Source organism: Panthera uncia, chromosome F1, assembly GCF_023721935.1.
Source record: "Panthera uncia isolate 11264 chromosome F1, Puncia_PCG_1.0, whole genome shotgun sequence".
NCBI lineage: Eukaryota > Metazoa > Chordata > Mammalia > Carnivora > Felidae > Panthera > Panthera uncia.
Genome location: NC_064813.1, coordinates 24,917,858 through 24,935,972, shown reverse-complemented (window position 1 = coordinate 24,935,972; position 18,115 = coordinate 24,917,858). Strand labels below are relative to the sequence as shown.

General features: G+C 37.8%; 1 protein-coding gene across 5 annotated transcripts in view; it reads left to right on the top strand.

Moving 5' to 3' along the window:
* Positions 1-18,115, top strand: part of RGSL1 (regulator of G protein signaling like 1) — a 113,768-nt gene that overhangs the window by 83,127 nt on the left and 12,526 nt on the right. For all 5 annotated transcript variants that reach the window (XR_007458746.1, XR_007458745.1, XM_049634127.1 and 2 more), the window contains exons 12-16: positions 1,702-1,895; positions 3,211-3,328; positions 3,752-3,863; positions 6,103-6,232; positions 13,073-13,247. Coding sequence is in view for 3 of the 5 variants with exons in the window: in XM_049634127.1 (XP_049490084.1) it covers positions 1,702-1,895; positions 3,211-3,328; positions 3,752-3,863; positions 6,103-6,232; positions 13,073-13,247 (729 nt within the window). In the remaining 2 variants the exon portion in view is untranslated. The remainder of the gene's footprint in view (positions 1-1,701; positions 1,896-3,210; positions 3,329-3,751; positions 3,864-6,102; positions 6,233-13,072; positions 13,248-18,115) is intronic.

Here is an 18,115-nt window from a genome sequence, read left to right as displayed (position 1 = left end):
CTGTGTCCCAGATACTAATGTTACAAAAATGAAATATATTCCTTACCTTTACAAGGCTGACCTTAAAATTTCATAATAAAATATTGGATAATTACTATAAGGGTATAGGAAAGAGAAGTAAATTTTGAGTAAGGATTAGGAAAAGTTAAACTATCAGAAGAGACCCCAAACTACATGTACAATTTCATGTGCATGTGCAAAGAAATGAGAGTATTTTGAGGGTAAGGCTAAACCTTCCAAGCTAAAGAAATGACACAAACATAAACTCACAAATATAAAGGTATTTAAAAACTTGAAAATAGCCCAGTGGTGTTAAAGCATACAATGCATGGGGTGAAGAGACATAAATTCTAACATTAGAAAGCCAAATTGAGACCAAATAACAAAAATAAAGTCTTAAAAGAATTATTAAGGAATTTATGTTGATTAACTGGAAATGAGAATTTCTTGAGACTTGTTGGAACAAGAGTAACAGAGATACCTTTTATATGGATTTAGAAAACAGTACCCAGGCAGAAGTAGTAATGATATATATACAGGAGTCAGAACATCAGAGACTGAAGACAGAAATAATAGTTAGAAGGTTGTTGCAGTTGTTCATACAGGTGATATTAAAAACTTGAATTAGGGATATCTGGGTGGCTCAGTTGGTTAAGATCAGACTTTGGCTCAGGTCATGATCTCACAGTCCGTGGTTTGAGCCCCGTGTCAGGCTCTGTGCTGACAGCTCAGAGCCTGCTTTGGATCCTCCATCTGTCTCTGCTCCTCCCGCTGTCACATTCTCTCTCTCCTTCTCTCAAAAATAAACATTAAAAAAAACCTTGAATTAAACAGTGGGAGTAGAAATGGAAGTGAAGATACAGACTTTAAGACCATTGAAGAGGAAGAATCAGACTCTGGAATGGTGGAGGAAGAACATCACAAATTGTCTCCCCATAAAAGTAATGATAAAGGGGCACTTGTGTGCTCAGTTGGTTAAGCTTCTGACTCTTGATTTTGGGCCAGGTCATGATCTCATGGTCATGAGATCCAGCCCTGCACTGGATCTTAAGATTCTCTCTCTCCCTGTACCCCTCTCTCCTGCTCCCTCTTTCTCTCTCTCTCTCTCTTAAAAAACAAACAAACATGGGGCGCCTGGGTGGCTCAGTCGGTTAAGCGTCCGACTTCAGCTCAGGTCACGATCTCGTGGTCTGTGAGTTCGAGCCCCACGTCAGGCTCTGGGCTGATGGCTCAGAGCCTGGAGCCTGCTTCTGATTCTGTGTCTCCCTCTCTCTCTGCCCCTCCCCCATTCATGCTCTGTCTCTCTCTGTCTCAAAAATAAATAAACGTTAAAAAAATATATAAAAAAAAAAACAAACCAAAACAAACAAAGGGCCATATTTCATTCTTCCTCATTGCCAAGTAATATTCCATTGTATATATAAACTACATCTTCTTTATCCATTCATCAGTTGATGGACATTTAGGCTCTTTCCATAATTTGGCTATTGTTGAAAGTGCTGCTATAAACACTGGGGTACATGTGCATATAAAATTTTAAATTTATCTCTAAGTAAATAGTAACCAATTTTTTCATCCTATTTTTTACACACAGCCAGAGGCCCCACAGTCTTGGAGATGCCCTTTCCCATTCCATAGTTGGAGCAGAATCCAGGTTTACCATCCCTTTCTCTTCACCAACGATGCTTTCTTGTTTTCCAGAAACTTGACAGAAGTCCTCCTAAATTCAAACCACTTGGAATTCTTCAGGGAGTTCCTCAAAGAACGGAAGGCTGATAGCCCCTTGAAATTCCTGATGGCCATACATAAGATCAGTATTGAGACAAATGAAAAAATTTACAAGTCTCTCTTTGAAAATATAATCAAGACTTTCTTCCATGGCAAAGTCCCTGCTGGTATGCATCATGTTCTCCTGATATTGTTTCCTTTTCCCTTTAGTATTTTAGGAGAAGAGTTTGACAGAAAACCTGTCTCATGTGAGTCCCCTGAAAGAGCAGAACAGAGCAGTGGCCACACGAGCAGTATTGAGATAAAGATTAGGAGGGACAGTAAAAACGGAGAGCAACAATAATAAAACTAAAGTATAATACTAGTATGGGAAGCCAAATGCAAGACACTTGTACTTATATGTGAAATATATCCTTTCATTTAACTGTGTTCAACACTGAAAATAGGATCTTATTTAATCTCTATAAGGTAGGAATGAATAGATCCATTTTACTAATGAGGAATATGAAATTCAGAGAACTTGAATTCAAACTCAAGTCATCTGACCCTTAAATCAACTAGACAGAAATTAAATACAAAAACAAGAGTTAGCTATTTGTAAAGTTGGAGTTCTCATGAACTATGGGTTGTAGAGAGAGCTGTACTGGGAAAGAGAAAACTGTCTCCCTGAAAATCTTTATTTCATTAATTTTGTTTTCTTGCCTATGGAGGGAGGGCAATCTGACCTATGTAAATTCATCTTGACCAGAAACAAAAGTTGCAAGCAAAGTATTGACCTATATAATTCTAGAGGAGAAAAAGAGAGGTGAGCATAATTCTATCCTCAAAGTAAACAAATCTATAGCAAAGCAACGAAGATAAAGCCTTTTATTTTGCACAAATGAACTGGTGTGTGTGTGTGTGTGTGTGTGTGTGTGTGTGTGTATTTACTTGTGGCAATCTAGATCAGGTTATAAATTTTATGAAAGTAAAAAGAGAGGTACAACTGGCAAATCTTTACTTGTAAGAAATATTTATTTGTTCAGTCTCAGGAAGAAGACAAAGAGGAGTATGTAGATCTTGTCCTTGATAAGTTCTCAAGTCTTATTCATGAACAAAATAGTCTCTGAACACCTGGAGAATTATATTGCCCTCGTGATACTTATTTGTAATCTTGGATTCCTCATTTACCCCAGCAGTTTAACATTAATCCTTTACTGTTCTGCTCTCTTCCTAAACCAAAAACTTTAAACTAGCTGCAGAGATGAGTCCTTTAAATATTTCTTTCCCCTTAAACACTCATCTTAGAAACTTGAATGGAAGTAAACCAGGACTGTATTTGCTCTGCAACGCTCCTCTGAGATTTTCAAACAAATTGGAGTGAAGAGTTCAGAGTCTAACCAGATTGAGAATAAGGGACAGACTCTAAGATGAAAAACACACGAACTACCTCAGAAATGGTAGAAGAGAAGATGAGGACTTTTTCTCTCTTGCATTTTTTAGAAGTAATACTGCAGTGTGATGCCCCTATTATACAAGAAATCTCTCACATGTGTCATGTCAGCACAACTACATTATTAACGCTACAGGGATATGTCATGAAATCTCTAGAAGAAAAGTGGTGAGTATTGATCAGTGAACGCCGTGGTTCTTTCTGGACCTGCACAGGGGCTTCTGAAAGCCATAGTAAAGAGTCTCAAATTGCAGAAGTTCACTGCCAGGGCTTCCTTGCAAGAGAAAAGGCAAATTTATCTTGAATCCTCTACTTACCTACCTGCTATGCACATGCATTGTGCACACACGTCCAAACACACACACTTCAGTTCATTTACTTGAACAAAGAACAATACAGTATTGATTAGGAAGGATAGGCTGACATTAGCAAAGGATTGAAATTGGAAGAAGAATATTTGTAAATGTCTCACTATTTCCCAATTCCTATTTTCTCGACTTCCTCCAAAAGCTGACATAGGTTTGCCTTGACTGTTACCTTTTATGTACCAGGTGTTTGCCTTCTTTGATGTCCTTGGTCTCCTTTTGGCAGGTTTAAAGATTACCAAGAGCTGTTCCCACCTTACCCTCAGGAAGGGCAGCATATTGAAGTTCAAACTTCTAGGAAGCCCTCAAAGACAACAACTTACCTACAGGAATCTCAGGTCAGTGAGGAAGACAGTGAAGACAAGACACTGGGAATAAAAAAGCACTGCTTAGGCATTGTCAACCATGCAAAACAGTTTCATTGTTAGCTTATTTATTCACCAAAACAACTACTCTTTTGGATAGGTTTAATTCACATTTACAAAGACGAATTCTGAGGCCCAGAGAAATTGTTACAGTGGGAATTTAAGAAAATCCCTGTCTTCACTCTGTGACCAAAACCAACTGAGTGATAGACATAAGGTTTAGATACATGGAGATCAAAATGTCAGTGTTTTTTTTTTTAATTTTTAAAGTTTATTTATTTATTTTGAGAGAGAGAGAGAAAGAAGTAGAAGGAAGAGGAGGAGGAGAGGAGGAAGAGGCAGAGAGAAAGGGAGAGAAAGAATCCCAAGCAAGCTCCATGCTGGGGCTCAAAATCATGAACTGTGAGATCATGACCCGAGCAGAAACCAAGAGTCAGAGGCTTAACTGACTTGAGCCACCCAGGCACCCCCAAAATGTCAGTGTTTTTACTGCTGAAAGCTAGTTTGAAGGACATGGATTGGCTGTGAAGCCAAATGGGTTTAATAATCCTCTGCACCCAAATTAAACTTAGTTACAAGTCCAATCACTGGCAAAATGGAGCAACTCAGGCCTGCATTTACTTGAGTGAACCCCTTATGAGTGACAAAGGGCAAGCCTAAACACAGGTATCCTGCAAACAAGAGACTCCCAGAGAGAGAATGCAGGAGGCTGACAGTAGAACATGTCCATTTTTTTCCTTCCAAACCTATCAATTATTTAACCCATTCTTTCTCCATGGGAGGAGAGCAAAGGGAATTTTTTTCCAGCTTACACAAAAGCACTTTAATTAACAGTATATAATTTTCCAAAATACAGTTTTGTAAGGAAATGGCAATAATACAGTTTTTACAAAGAAGTTTCTCAGTAAATCCCAGAGTACTTCAGACCTCCTCCACTAAGACGCATGCTCCCCGAGACAGGAATGTTATTCAGGAAAGTCTCTTCATATGATTTGAGAAAATATTTATGCTTCCTTTAAATAATCACTTGCTCAATGTTATAGAGTTGATTAGTATCAGAAAAATTTGAGCCCAGCTCCATCTGACTCCAAAAATCGTGCTAAGATTTCTGAAAATAATGCCTAAGCCCATTGATCCTATACTCCAGATATGAAAACTTCTGCTCCTTCCTTTCTCCTCTTTATTTTCTCCATGTATGAGTCAACTCCATGTCAGGATACCATGAATGATCATGTAGGACATTAAAAAGAATATTGCACCCAGGACCAGGAGACTTCGTTTTAATTTCAGGTCTTACAGTTGCTCTTAGATAAGAAAAGATGAAAAGAAACCAACATGGATTTAGTGCCTATTTTGTGCTAAGCACTGTATTAGACTTTACATGTATAATCACTAACCCTCACCACAACCCTGAAGGCTGTTGTTTCTATTTTACACATGGAAACATTAAGACACAGATTGAATTGACCCAAATTACACAATTAGGAAGAAGCTAGACTCCAGATGGAAAATTTCTGATCCCAAATCCAGCCACTACATGGCTCTCTAAAGCCATGCTTACACTGAGGATTCCACTTTGTAGAATGAGACAACTGAACTAGTTGATCAATAAGATCATTTCTGGCTCTAAATATCAATTTGTCAAGGGGTAAATGAATTACAGAATGGTCACTGGGTATTATGAAACAGATGAGGAATTTATAAAATGCATTTGTGTGTGTGTGTGTGTGTGTGTGGTGTGCGTGTAATTATATTTTTCTCTTTTTAATGATTAGAAATGTTTTTATTCATTTCTTCTTATTTTATTCTTATTTCTTCAACAGTTCAAATCTGCCCAAGCCATTATTCTCTTCTTGTGAGTTTTACTTGTCTCTGACCTCTGTTTTCTTCCTGTTCTTAGCTTTCACACTCTCTCTCCTAATCATGGCATCTTAAATCTTACCATTGAAAAATGGTGGTAGAAGGGGCATTGCCAATGGCCCCATGCCTAGGTAAAGCCAGAACCTTCTACCCACTATCAACTTAATTTAGGGAAGGCTAACAGTTCTCTGACTTGAGTTTCCTCATCTTAAAATTGGAGCTAAAGATGATTTCTTATAAAGGAGGTGTTGTGAGGATTAAATGTAATGAGTGTCAAATTTCTGTCATAGTAAACTTTCGGTGAACAGAAGCTATACTGATGAATGTGGCATACCTCTCTCTCTTTTCCCAGAAAAGAGGCTGGCTGAAAATGATTAGCTTTATTAAGAGCTTTTGCAAGTACCGCAGATTTATGTCTGATCCCAGTAAACGCCACGAATTTGAAGAATATCTTCACCTGGAAGTACAAAATAGCAAGGAAAGTAAGTCACTTCTCTATTTACTGCCTTTCCTGTTGACATTCCCTACACAGGGGTTAGCCCAGATAAGAAACTGCAGGGCGGTTGCTGTGTGTCATACCTGTGTTAGTGTGGGGTATAGCAAGAACTCCAGGTCCTGGGTGCAAAGCCAAGCTCACCCCTGCTTAGAGAGGATGTGAGTCCAGTGGCTTCTGCTTACAGAGCCAGCAATGGTGGAGAATGACTAGTCTAAAGCATAGCAAGATTTTACATTTTACAAAACTGTCTGTAGTATAGATTTATTCAACTACTACATTTATTACTTCATTCACTCATTCATCACTTTTTGAGAATCTACTATGTAGCAGGAACTTTGCCAGGTGCTGGAGATACAGTAGGAAACATGCAGCATATGTCCTCATGGCATTTACAGTCTTGAATGTAAGACAGAAAATAAGAGCCACAGATGTCGGAGCAAGATTTCCTGGGTTTGAATCTGCCATTTTCTAACTGAAGGACCTTGTGAAAGTGGTTTTGTGCCTCTGTTTTTTTTTTTTCCATCTGTAGAATGGTAATAATAATGGTGCTTTTCTCATAAGATTATTGTGGAGATTAAGTGAGTTAATACATATAAAATATCTTTACCCATTGCTATAAAAGAGTTAACCAGTGTATTGCTATTATTATGTAGTGAGTGATCCCAAAGATAATTTCAAGGAGACCCTAGTTACTCAAAGGGTAGGATCAGGGAAGACTTCTCCTAGAAAATCACATAAATTTGTCTTCAGGAATGAGCAAGTTAGACAAAATAGGAGGGGAGAAATTTCTAGGTCTACATAGGATCCTAAAATAAGAAAGAGGATGGCACATTGCAGGAACTGCAATCAGGCCAGATGGATGGGAGATTAATAAGATGCCAAAAGTGCCTGAGATAATATTGGAGGAACTAATGACAAATTTCATCTCTTTTGATGACTTGAGTTGTTCCAATTGTCACTGTAACAAATAATACTGCAAAACATACATACTTTGCAATTGTGTTATTTCTATGAAATAAACTCCTTAAAATGGGAGAAATGGGAAAATGGTTAAAAATAGTTAAATTTCAGTCCTTTAATAACATCACACTAAATAAATTCTCACCAACAGTATAAATGAGTGCCACATTGTCACTAACATGGGGTATTATGCATTTTTTAAAAAACTGCCAATCCAGTAAATGAAAAATAATGTGCCATTCTTATGTATATTTCTTTAGTAATCGAGCACTTTTATGTATTGGTCATTTGTATTCTTTTTTGAATTGTTTATGTCCTTTGTCTATTTTTCTATTGGAATTGTTAAATATTATTTTATTTTCTAATTTGCAAAAGTTTTTGTATGTATGTTTTACAAACTGCTTCACATTTAGGATTTTAGAGTAGTTCCAGCTCTTTTGTTTCTTCTTTTAAATAAAATTAGTTCAAACCTGTATGCCCCAGAATGATAGGAAGTCCCATGTCACCCCCCCTTTAATTTCCCATATCCTTAGTATTGTATGAGAGAGCCCAAGAAGAGTGCTTCTGTAGCTCAGTGGGAGATCTACCGGCCAGTAGTCTCCTTCCTATCACTATCATTTAGCCTTTTCTGGGACTGTTATATCCTTCAATCAATGACCCATTTATCATTACAAAAAACACTTTCTTGGGAGAGAAGGGGCCAACATGGCAGAGAAGTAGGGGGATCAGAACTTCCCTAGTCTCTCAAACAAAGAAGTGTTGAAGCCAAAGGATTTTGAACCCCAAGAGCCCGGGGAAGAAAGGAGACAGTCGTGCTTCCAGGGACCCACCGGGACAACCTGATGGGCCATAGGAGCATGATTGGAACTGGGAGAGATAAAAGGAATGGAGGGGAGGATCCCCTCCTTCAGAGAGACAAAGGGAACAGAAAGAGAGGCTGGTGAAGCATAGGACTATATCTGGCCACAGAAAAACCTTGAACTAGGAGGGAGAAAGATCCAATTTCTAACTGTGGGGCTTTCTCCAGACTGGGACCGGCTGCCCAGATCACGCACCTGGGCAGGAGGGGAGCCAGTCCGCGGCTTGGTGGCTAGGTCAGGGGTGCAGTTCGCAGTAGGAGAAAGCAATTCCTTTCCTAGAGTGTTGTGGGACAGGACAACGCCTGCCTGTGCCTGCCAGCAGGGGGCCACTTATCTGAGGGTGCAGAGCAGAGCTTCCCCAGTACCAGGACTCCGCACCTCCCCTGTACCAGGATGCACTGAGCGAGAATTTGAATCCCAGTCAAGCGCCAGGCATGGGAATCACAGGAGAGGACCCAAATAGATAAGATCATGAATGAAAATGGAATTATTACAACCAATCCCTCAGAAACACTTATCAGAAGCAATTATCAGGGAATGCTATGAAAAATTATATGCCAATAAACTGGACAACCTGGAAGAAATGGACATATTCCTAAACACTCACACACTACCAAAACTCAAAAGGGGAGAAATAGAGAATTTGAACAGACCCATAACTAGCGAAGAAATTGAACCAGTTATCAAAAGTCTCCCAACAAATAAGAGTCCTGGATCAGATGGCTTCCCTGGGGAATTCTACCAGACATTTAAAGCAGAGTTAATATCTATCCTTCTCAAGCTACTCCAAAAAATAGAAATGGAAGAAAAGTTCTGGAATCATTCTATGAAGCCAGTAGTACTTTGATTCACAAACCAGACAGAGACCCCATAAAAAAGGAGAACTACAGGCCAATATCCCTGATGAACATGGATCCAAAATTCTCAACAAGATACTAGCAAATCAAATTCAACAATTATTCACCATGATCTAATAGGATTCATTCCTGGACTACAGGGCTGGTTCAATATTCGCAAATCAATCAATGTGATACATCACATTAATAAAAGAAAGGATAAGAACCACATGATCCTGTCAATAGATGCATAAAAAGCATTTGACAAAATATAGCATCCTTTCTTAATAAAAACCCTCAAGAAAGTCTGGATAGAAGGAACATACTTAAACATCATAAAAACCATATATGAAAAGTCCACAGCTAATATCATCCTCAATGGGGAAAAACTGAGAGCTTTCTCCCTGAGATCAGGAACATGACAGGGATGTCCACTCTCACCACTGTTGTTTAACATAGTGTTGGAAGTTCTAGCATCAGCAACCGACAACAAAATGAAATAAAGGGCATAAAAATTGGCAAAGAAGAAGTAAAACTTTCACTTTTCACAGATGACATGATACTCCATTTGGAAAACCCAAAAGACTGCACCAAAAGACTGCTAGAACTAATATATGAATTCAGCAAAGTCATACGGTACAAAATCAATCTACAGAAATTGGTTACATTTTTATACACCAATAATGAAGCAACAGAAAGAGAAATAAAGAAACTTATTCCATTTACAATTGCACCAAGAAACATGAAATATCTAGGAATAATCACAACCAAAGATGTAAAATATCTGTCAGCTGAAAACTATAGAAAGCTTATGAAGGAAATTGAAGAAGACACAAAGAAATGGAAAAACATTCCATGCTCATGAACTGGAAGAATAAATATGATTAAAATGTCAATACTACCCAAAGCAATCTACACATTCAGTACAATCCCGATCAAAATTGCACTAGCTATCTTCTCAAAGCTAGAACAAACCTAAAATTTGTATGGAACCACAAAAGATCCTGACTAGCCAAAGTAATATTGAATAAGAAAACCAAAGTGGGATGCATCACAGTCCCAGACTTTAGCCTCTACTACAAAGCTGTAATCATCAAGACAGTATGGTATTGGCACAAAGCAGACACGTAGACCAATGGAATAGAATAGAGAACCCAGAAATGGACCCACAAATGTATGGCCAACTAATCTTTGACAAAGCAGGAAAGAATATCCAATGGAAAAAAGACAGTCTCTTTAGCAAATGGTGCTGGGAGAACTGGACAGCAACATGCAGAAGAATGAAACTAGACCACTTTCTTACACCATACACAAAAGTAAACTCAAAATGGATAAAGGACCTGAATGTGAGACAGGAAACCATCAAAACCCTAGAGGAGAAAGCAGGCAACAACCTCTTTGACCTCAGCTGCAGCAATTTCTTACTTGACACATCTCCAAAGGCAAGGGAATTAAAAGCAAAAATGAACTACTTGGAACTAATCAAGATAAAAAGTTTCTTCACTGCAAAGAAAACAGTCAACAAAATTAAAAGGCAACCAACAGAATGGGCAAAGATATGTGCAAATGACATATCAGATAAAGGGCTAGTATCCAAAATCTATAAAGAACTTATCAAACTCAACACATGAAAAATAAATGATCCAGTGAAGAAATGGGCAGAAGACATGAATAGACACTTTTCCAAAGAAGACATCCAGATGGCCAACAGATATATGAAATGATGCTCAACGTCACTCATCATCAGGGAAATACAAATCAAAGCCACACTGAAATATCATCTCACACTGGTCAGAGTGACTAAAACAAACAAATCAGGAAACTGTAGATCCTGGTGAGGATGTGGAGAAATGGGAACGCTCTTGCACTGTTGGTGGGAATGCAAATTGGTGCAGCCACTCTGGAAAACAGTGTGGAAGTTCCTCAAAAAATTAAAAATAGAACCACCCTTTGACTCAGCAATAGCACTGCTAGGAATTTACTCAAGGAATACAGGATTACTGATCCATAGGGGCACATATACCCCAATGTTTATAGCAGCTCTTTCAACAATAGCCAAATTATGAAAAGAGCCTAAGTGTCCATCAATTGATGAATGGATAAAGAAGATGTGGCTTATATATAAAATGGAATACTGCTTAGAAATGAGAAAGAATGAAATCCGTCCATTTGCAGCAATGTGGATAGAACTGGTGAAATAAGTCAATCAGAGAAAGACAGATATCATATGTTTTCACTCATATACGAATCTTGAGAAACTTAACAGAAGTCCATGAGGGAAGGGAAGGGGGAAAAAAAGTTACAGAGAGGGAGGGAGGCAAACCATAAGAGACTCTTAAATACAGAGAACAAACTGAGAGTTGATGGGGGGTGGAGAGGGGAAAGTGGGTGATGGGCATTGAGGAGGGCACTTGTTGGAATGAGCACTGGGTGCTCATTTGACAATAAGTTATATTTTTAAAAAACCCTTTCTTTACCCTTGGTAATACTCTTTTCTCCGAAATCTACTTTGATATTAAAATAGGCACTCCAGCTTTCTTTTTATTAGTGTTAGCAATATTGTATTTTCCCATTGTTTTATTTATAACCTAGTTATTCCCTACATTTAAAGTGCTCTTTTGGGGGGCCTGGGGGGCTCAGTTGGTTAAACATCCAACTTTGGCTCAGGTCACGATCTCACGGCTCATGAGTTCAAACCCGGCATCTGGCTCTGTGCTGGTAGTGTGGAGCCTGGAGCCCACTTTGAGTTCTGTATCTCCCTCTCTCTGCCCCTCCCCTTCTCTGTCTCTCTCTGTCTCTCTCTGTTTCTCTCTCTCTCAAAAATAAATAAACATTAAAAACATTAAAAAAATAAATTGCTCTTCTGGTAGCCAGTATAGAGTTGGGTCTTGCTTTGAAAAAAAAATAATCCAACATGACAATCTTAATCCAATTGAAAGTCAACTGTCAAATATTCAGGGCATTTTGTGAGCCATCAATAGCTTGAAATCAACTATGATAGAAGTATTTATTATAGAAATCAGCAAATGTTACAAATCAGATCTCCCCTTCCCTACCAGAGTTGGTTTATATCACTGCTCTCAGATTTCTTGAGTGAATTTAGCACCCTCTCTTCCTAAAATCTCTGACCACCACACCAACTTTCCTGTTCTGACTTTTTTTCCCCCTTCAAACTCAACTCTAAGAGATACAGATTGTAAGATAGAAGGAGTAGCTTTTTGTTTTAGTTGGTACTATAACCCTAGGACCTAGCACAGTGTCTGGAACATAATAGGTGTTAGCTATTTATTGATGTTGTAGTACCCTCCCATCTTATATGTAACACTGCTCCAAAAGGAATCCCACTTATGCCATAGGAAGCACCACACCCACATCAATGATTTTTGAACAGATATCCACAATATTGGATTTTACAGGAAAAATAGTAAATCCTAGAGCTGGATTAGACAATTTTCTTAACCCCAGCCAGTCAATTAACTAGGGTCTACATGCCAAATACAGCCCCAAATCCCTATGAATGGACTTCTTTAGATATATCCTAGTCAAGAAACTTTCTAAAATAAGTTTTTTTTTTTGAGACACAATCCAAACCTTCTAGAATCTTCTATGTTCATCTTTACTCATTCCTGTCTGTTTTCTACTCTGGTGCCCTTATCTCTGTTTCTTTAATAAATTTCTTTACTCTTGATGTTTGGCTTTTTTGTTGTGCTGCTTCCCCAGTTTACTTCTAAATTACTTCCCTGATAAACCTTGAATAAGCATCATCAGAATCACAGACTCCATTTTGAAGGTCACATCTGTATATTCACTTTCTGCAGAAATGTTAGGGATTAGCATAACTACAGTGCAATCATATTTCTACGAAACAAGCACCAGGAAAACACAGTTGTTTTGTGCTTTCAGTACACAGTGATTTGTGCGTGTGTGTGTGTGTGTGTGCGTGCGTGTGTGTGTATGTTGTCATGCCATCTGAGCGTATGGCTTTTTCAGCAGTACTTCAAGTCAAAGTAAAAAGTTGAGCCCAAGGGTAGGTAGGAAATCACTCTTTCAATAGGCTCAAAGATGGGTCCGGTTTCCTTTCTTCATCTTAGTTATGTCCAAGTTGGAGGCTTCAAGTTTATGAGTGACTTGATCAAATTCGATTTTAATTCTTTCCTGCTTCTCTCTCAGATTTCTCCATATCACCAAATGTATCAGGACGACCAACTGCAAATGTCGCAAACGTCCGTAGTACAGACCTTGAGAATGAAGATATAATCCTTATGAAGCGTCGTATATTTGGCCACAGGATTATCGTTGTCAACTTTGCGATCAATGATTTATATTTTTTTTCTGAAATGGAGAAGTAAGTTTCCCATCTCTCCCTGTCATGGCTTTCCAAACTTAGTACCATCCAGCAAAGACTGGAGTGGTCTACAAATGGTACTGTGATTTCAAACCTGCCAAGCAGGAATCTCCAACTGAAAATCTCACCGAATTCTGTCACTGTGTCAATTTCTGACATTCTTCCCTTTGGGTACTAGAAGCTCCTCAGTATTGAAAGAGTACTTACTTATACCAAGGAAGTGAAGCACTTTTTTTCTATTATTTGTTAATATGATAGAAGTTCTCTTATGTAGCACCACAGGGCCAATAGTTCTTTAGTTAGAGCAAAGAATTATAACAAAACTTGTGTGTGTCTGTATGTGTGTGCATGAAATTAATATATGTATAATATATTAATTATATATAATATATATTAAATATATATATTATTCCTTGCTTTATTCATCCATCTTATGAAAAAAGCAAGTAGTAGGAACAAACTGGAGGTCATTCCATTACATCTTTTGGTGAGTTATGTAAATCAAAACATCTTTCTAGTCTAGGTCAGATTATTCTTACTTGTTGTTCAGTGCCATTTCTACTTAGAAATATTTTTTTTAATTTATTTTTTAAAATTTACATCCAGTTAGTTAGCATATAGTGCAACAATGATTTCAGGAATAGATTCCTTAGTGCCCCTTATCCATTTAGCCCATCCCCCCTCCCACAACCCTTCCAGCAAACCTCTGTTTATTCTCCATATTTAAGAGACCCTTGTGTTTTTGTCCCCCTCCTTGTTTTTATATTATTTTTGCTTCTCTTTCCTTATGTTCACCTGTTTTGTATCTTAAAGCCATCATATGAGTGAAGTCATATGATATTTGTCTTTCTCTGACTAATTTCACTTAGCATAATACCTTCTAGTTCCATCCACGTAGTTGCAAATGGCAAGATTTCATTCTTTTTGATTGCTGAGTAATACTCCATTGTATACACATACCACGTCTCCTTTATCCATTCATACATCAATGGGCATTTGGGCTCTTTCCATACTTTGGCTATTGTGGATAGTACTGCTATAAACATTGGGGTGCATGTGTCCCTTCAAAACAGCACACCTGTATCCCTTGGATAAATACCTAGTAGTGCAATTGCTGGGTCGTAGGGTAGTTCTATTTTTAATTTTTTTGAGGAACTTCCATACTGTTTTCCAGAGTGGCTCCACCAGCTTGCATTCCAACCAACAATGCAAGAGAGATCCTCTTTCTCCACATTCTCAACAACATCTGTTGTTAATGTTAGCCATTCTGACAGGTGTGAGGTGGTATCTCATTGTGGTTTTGATTTGTATTTCCTTGATGATGAGTGATGTTAAGCATGTTTTCATGTGTCGGTTGGCCATCTGGATGTCTTCTTTGGAGAAGTGTCTATTCATGTCTTTTGCCCATTTCTTCACTGGATTTTTGCTTTTTGGATGTTGAGTTTGAGAAGTTCTTTATAGATTTTGAATACTAGTCCTTTATCTGATATGTTGTTTGCACATATCTTCTCCTATTCTGTCAGTTGCCTTTTAGTTTTGCTGATTGATTCCTTCACTGTGCAGAAGCTTTTTATTTTGATGAGGTCCCAATAGTTTTTTTTTTTTTTTTTTGCTTTTGTTTCCCTTGCCTCTGTAGATGTGTTGAGTAAGAAGTTGTTGCAGCCAAGATCAAAGAGGTTTTTGCCTGCTTTCTCCTTGAGGATTTTGATAGCTTCCTGTCTTACTTTTAGGTCTTTCATCCATTTTGAGTTTATTTTTGTGTCTGGTGTAAGAAAGTGGTCCAGGTTCATTCTTCTGCATGTCGCTGTCCAGTTTTCCCAGCACCACTTGCTGAACAGACTGTCTTTATTCCATTGAATATTCTTTCCTGCTTTGTCAAAGAATAGTTGGCCATATGTTTTTGGGTCCATTTCTGGGCTCTCTATTCTGTTCCGTTGATCTGAGTGTCTGTTTTTGTCCCAGTATCATACTGTCTTCATGATTACAGCTTTGTAATATAGCTTGAAGTCTGGGATTGTAATGCCTCCACCTTTGGTTTTCTTTTTCAGGATTGCTTTGGTTATTCGGGTTTTTTTATGGCTCATTACAAATTTTAGGACCCTTTGTTCTAGTTCTGTGAAGAATGCTGCTGTTATTTTTTATAGGGATTGCATTGACTACGTAGACTGCTTTGGTTAGTATTGACATTTTAACAATATTTGTTCTTCCAATCCAGGAGCATGGAATAGTTTTCCATTTTTTGTGTGTCTTCTTCAATTTGTTTCATAAGCTTTCTATAGTTTTCAGTGTATATATTTTTCACTTATTTATTCCTAGATATTTTATGGCTTTTGGTGTAATTGTAAATGGGATCCATTTCTTGATTTCTCTTTCTGTTGCTTCCTTATTAGTGTATCGGAATGCAACCGATATCTGTGCATTGATTTTATATCCTGAAACTTTGCTGAATTCATGGATCAGTTCTAGCAGTTTTTTGGTGGAATCTTTTGGATTTTCCATATAGAGTATCATGTCATCTGTGAAGAGTGAAAGGTTGGCCTCCTCCTGGCCGATTTGGATGCCTTTTATTTCTTTGTGTTGTCTGATTGCTGAGGCTAAGACTTCCAATACTATGTTGAATAACAGTGGCGAGATCGGACATCCCCATCTTGTTCCTGACCTTATGGGGAAAGCTCTCATTTTTTTCCCATTGAAAATGATATTAGTGTTGGGTCTTTCATACATGGCTTTTATGATCTTGAGGTATGATCCTTCTATCCCTACTTTCTTAAGGGTTTTTATCAAGAAAGGATGCTGTCTTTTGTCAAATGCTTCCTCTATATCTATTGAGAGGATCATGTGGTTCTTGTCCTTTCTTTTATTAATGTGATGTATCTTATTGATTGTTTTGCAAATATTGAACCAGCCCTGCATCCCAGGTATAAATCCCACTTGGTCATGGTGAATAATTTTTTTAAGGAATTGTTGGATCTGGTTGGCTAATATCTTGTTGACGATTTTTGCATCCATGTTCATTGGGGAAATTGGTCTATAGTTCTCCTTTTTAGTGGGGTCTTTGCCTGATTTTGGAATCAAGGCCATGCTGGCTTCATAGAAAGAGTTTGGAAGTTTTCCTCCCATTTGTATTTTTTGGAACAGCTTCAAAAGAATAGGTGTTAACTCTTTTTTAAATGTTGGTAGAATTTCCCCGGAAAGCCATCTAGCCCTGGACTCTTGCTTTTTGGGAAATGTTTGATTACTAATTCGATTTCTTTACTGGTTATGGGTCCGTTCATATTTTCTATTTCTTCCTGTTTCAGTTTTGGTAGTTTATATGTTTCTAAGAATTTGTCCATTTTTTCTAGACTGCCCATTTTATTGGCATATAATTGCTCATAATATTCTCTTATTATTGTTTTTATTTCTGCTGTGTTGGTTGTGATCTCTCCTCTTTCATTCTTGATTTTACTTATTTGGGTGCTTTCCTTTTTCTTTTTGGCTAGGGGTTTACCAATTTTGTTAATTCTTTCAAAGAACCAGCTTCTTGTTTCATTGATCTGTTCTACTGTTTTTTTGTTTGTTTTGTTGTTTGGTTGTTTTGTTGTTTTTTTGGGGGGGGGGGTTCCTGCTCTAATCTTTATTATTTCCTGTATTCTTTTGGTTTGGGGTTTTATTTGCTGTTCTTTTTCCAGCTCTTTAAGGTGTAAGGTTAGGTTGTGTATGAGACCTTTCTTCCTTCTTTAGGAAAACCTGGATTGCTGTATACTTCCATCTTATGACCACCTTTGCTGCATCCCAGAGGCTTTGGGCTGTGGTGTTATCATTTTCATTGGCTTCCATGTACTTTTTAATTTCCTCTTTAATTTCTCGGTTAGCCCATTCATTCTTTTGTAGGATGGTCTTTACTCTCCAAGTATTTGTTACATTTACAATTTTTTTCTTGTGGTTGATTTTGAGTTTCATACATGTGGTCTGAAAATATGCATGGTATGATCTCAATCTTTTTGTACTTGTTGAGGGCTGATTTGTGTCCCAGTATGTGATCTATTCTGGAGAACATTTCATGTGCACTGGAGAAGAATGTGTATTCCACTGCTTTAGGATGAAATGTTCTTAATATATCTGTTAAGTCCATCTGGTCCAGTGTGTCATTCAAAGCCGTTGTTTCCTTATTGATATTTTGTTTAGGTGATCTGCCCATTGTTGTAAGTGGGGTGTTGAAGTCCCCTAGTATTATGGTATTATTATCAACGAGTTTCTTTATGTTTGTGATTAATTGATTTATATATTTGAGTGCTCTCACACTTGACCACAAATGTTTACAATTGTTGGGTCTTCTTGGTGGATAGACCCCTTAATTATGATATAATGTCCTTCTTCATCTCTTGTTACAGTCTTTATTTTAAGGTCTAGATTGTATAAGTATGGATACTCTGGCTTTCTTTTGTTGACCATTAGCACGATAGATGGTTCTCCATGCCCTTACTTTCAATCTGAAGGTGTCTTTAGTTCTAAAGTGGGTCTCTTGTAAACAGCATATAGATGGATCTTGTTTTCTTATCCATTCTGTTACCCTATGTCTTTTGATTGGAGCACTTAGTCCACTGACATTTAGAGTTTTTTGCCATATGTTGCCAGTAGAGTTGGAGTTTCTGGTGGTGTTCTCTGGTCCTTTCTAGTCTTTGTTGCTTTTGTTTTGTTTTGCTTTGTTTTATTTTTTCATCTTTTCTCCCTTCAGAGAGTCCCCCTTAAAGTTTCTTGCAGGGCTGGTTTAGTGGTCACAAACTCCTTTCGTTTTTGTTTGGGAAAATTTTAATCTCTCCTATTTTGAATGACAGCCTTGATGGATAAAGAATTCTTGGTTACATATTTTGCATATTCAAAATTGA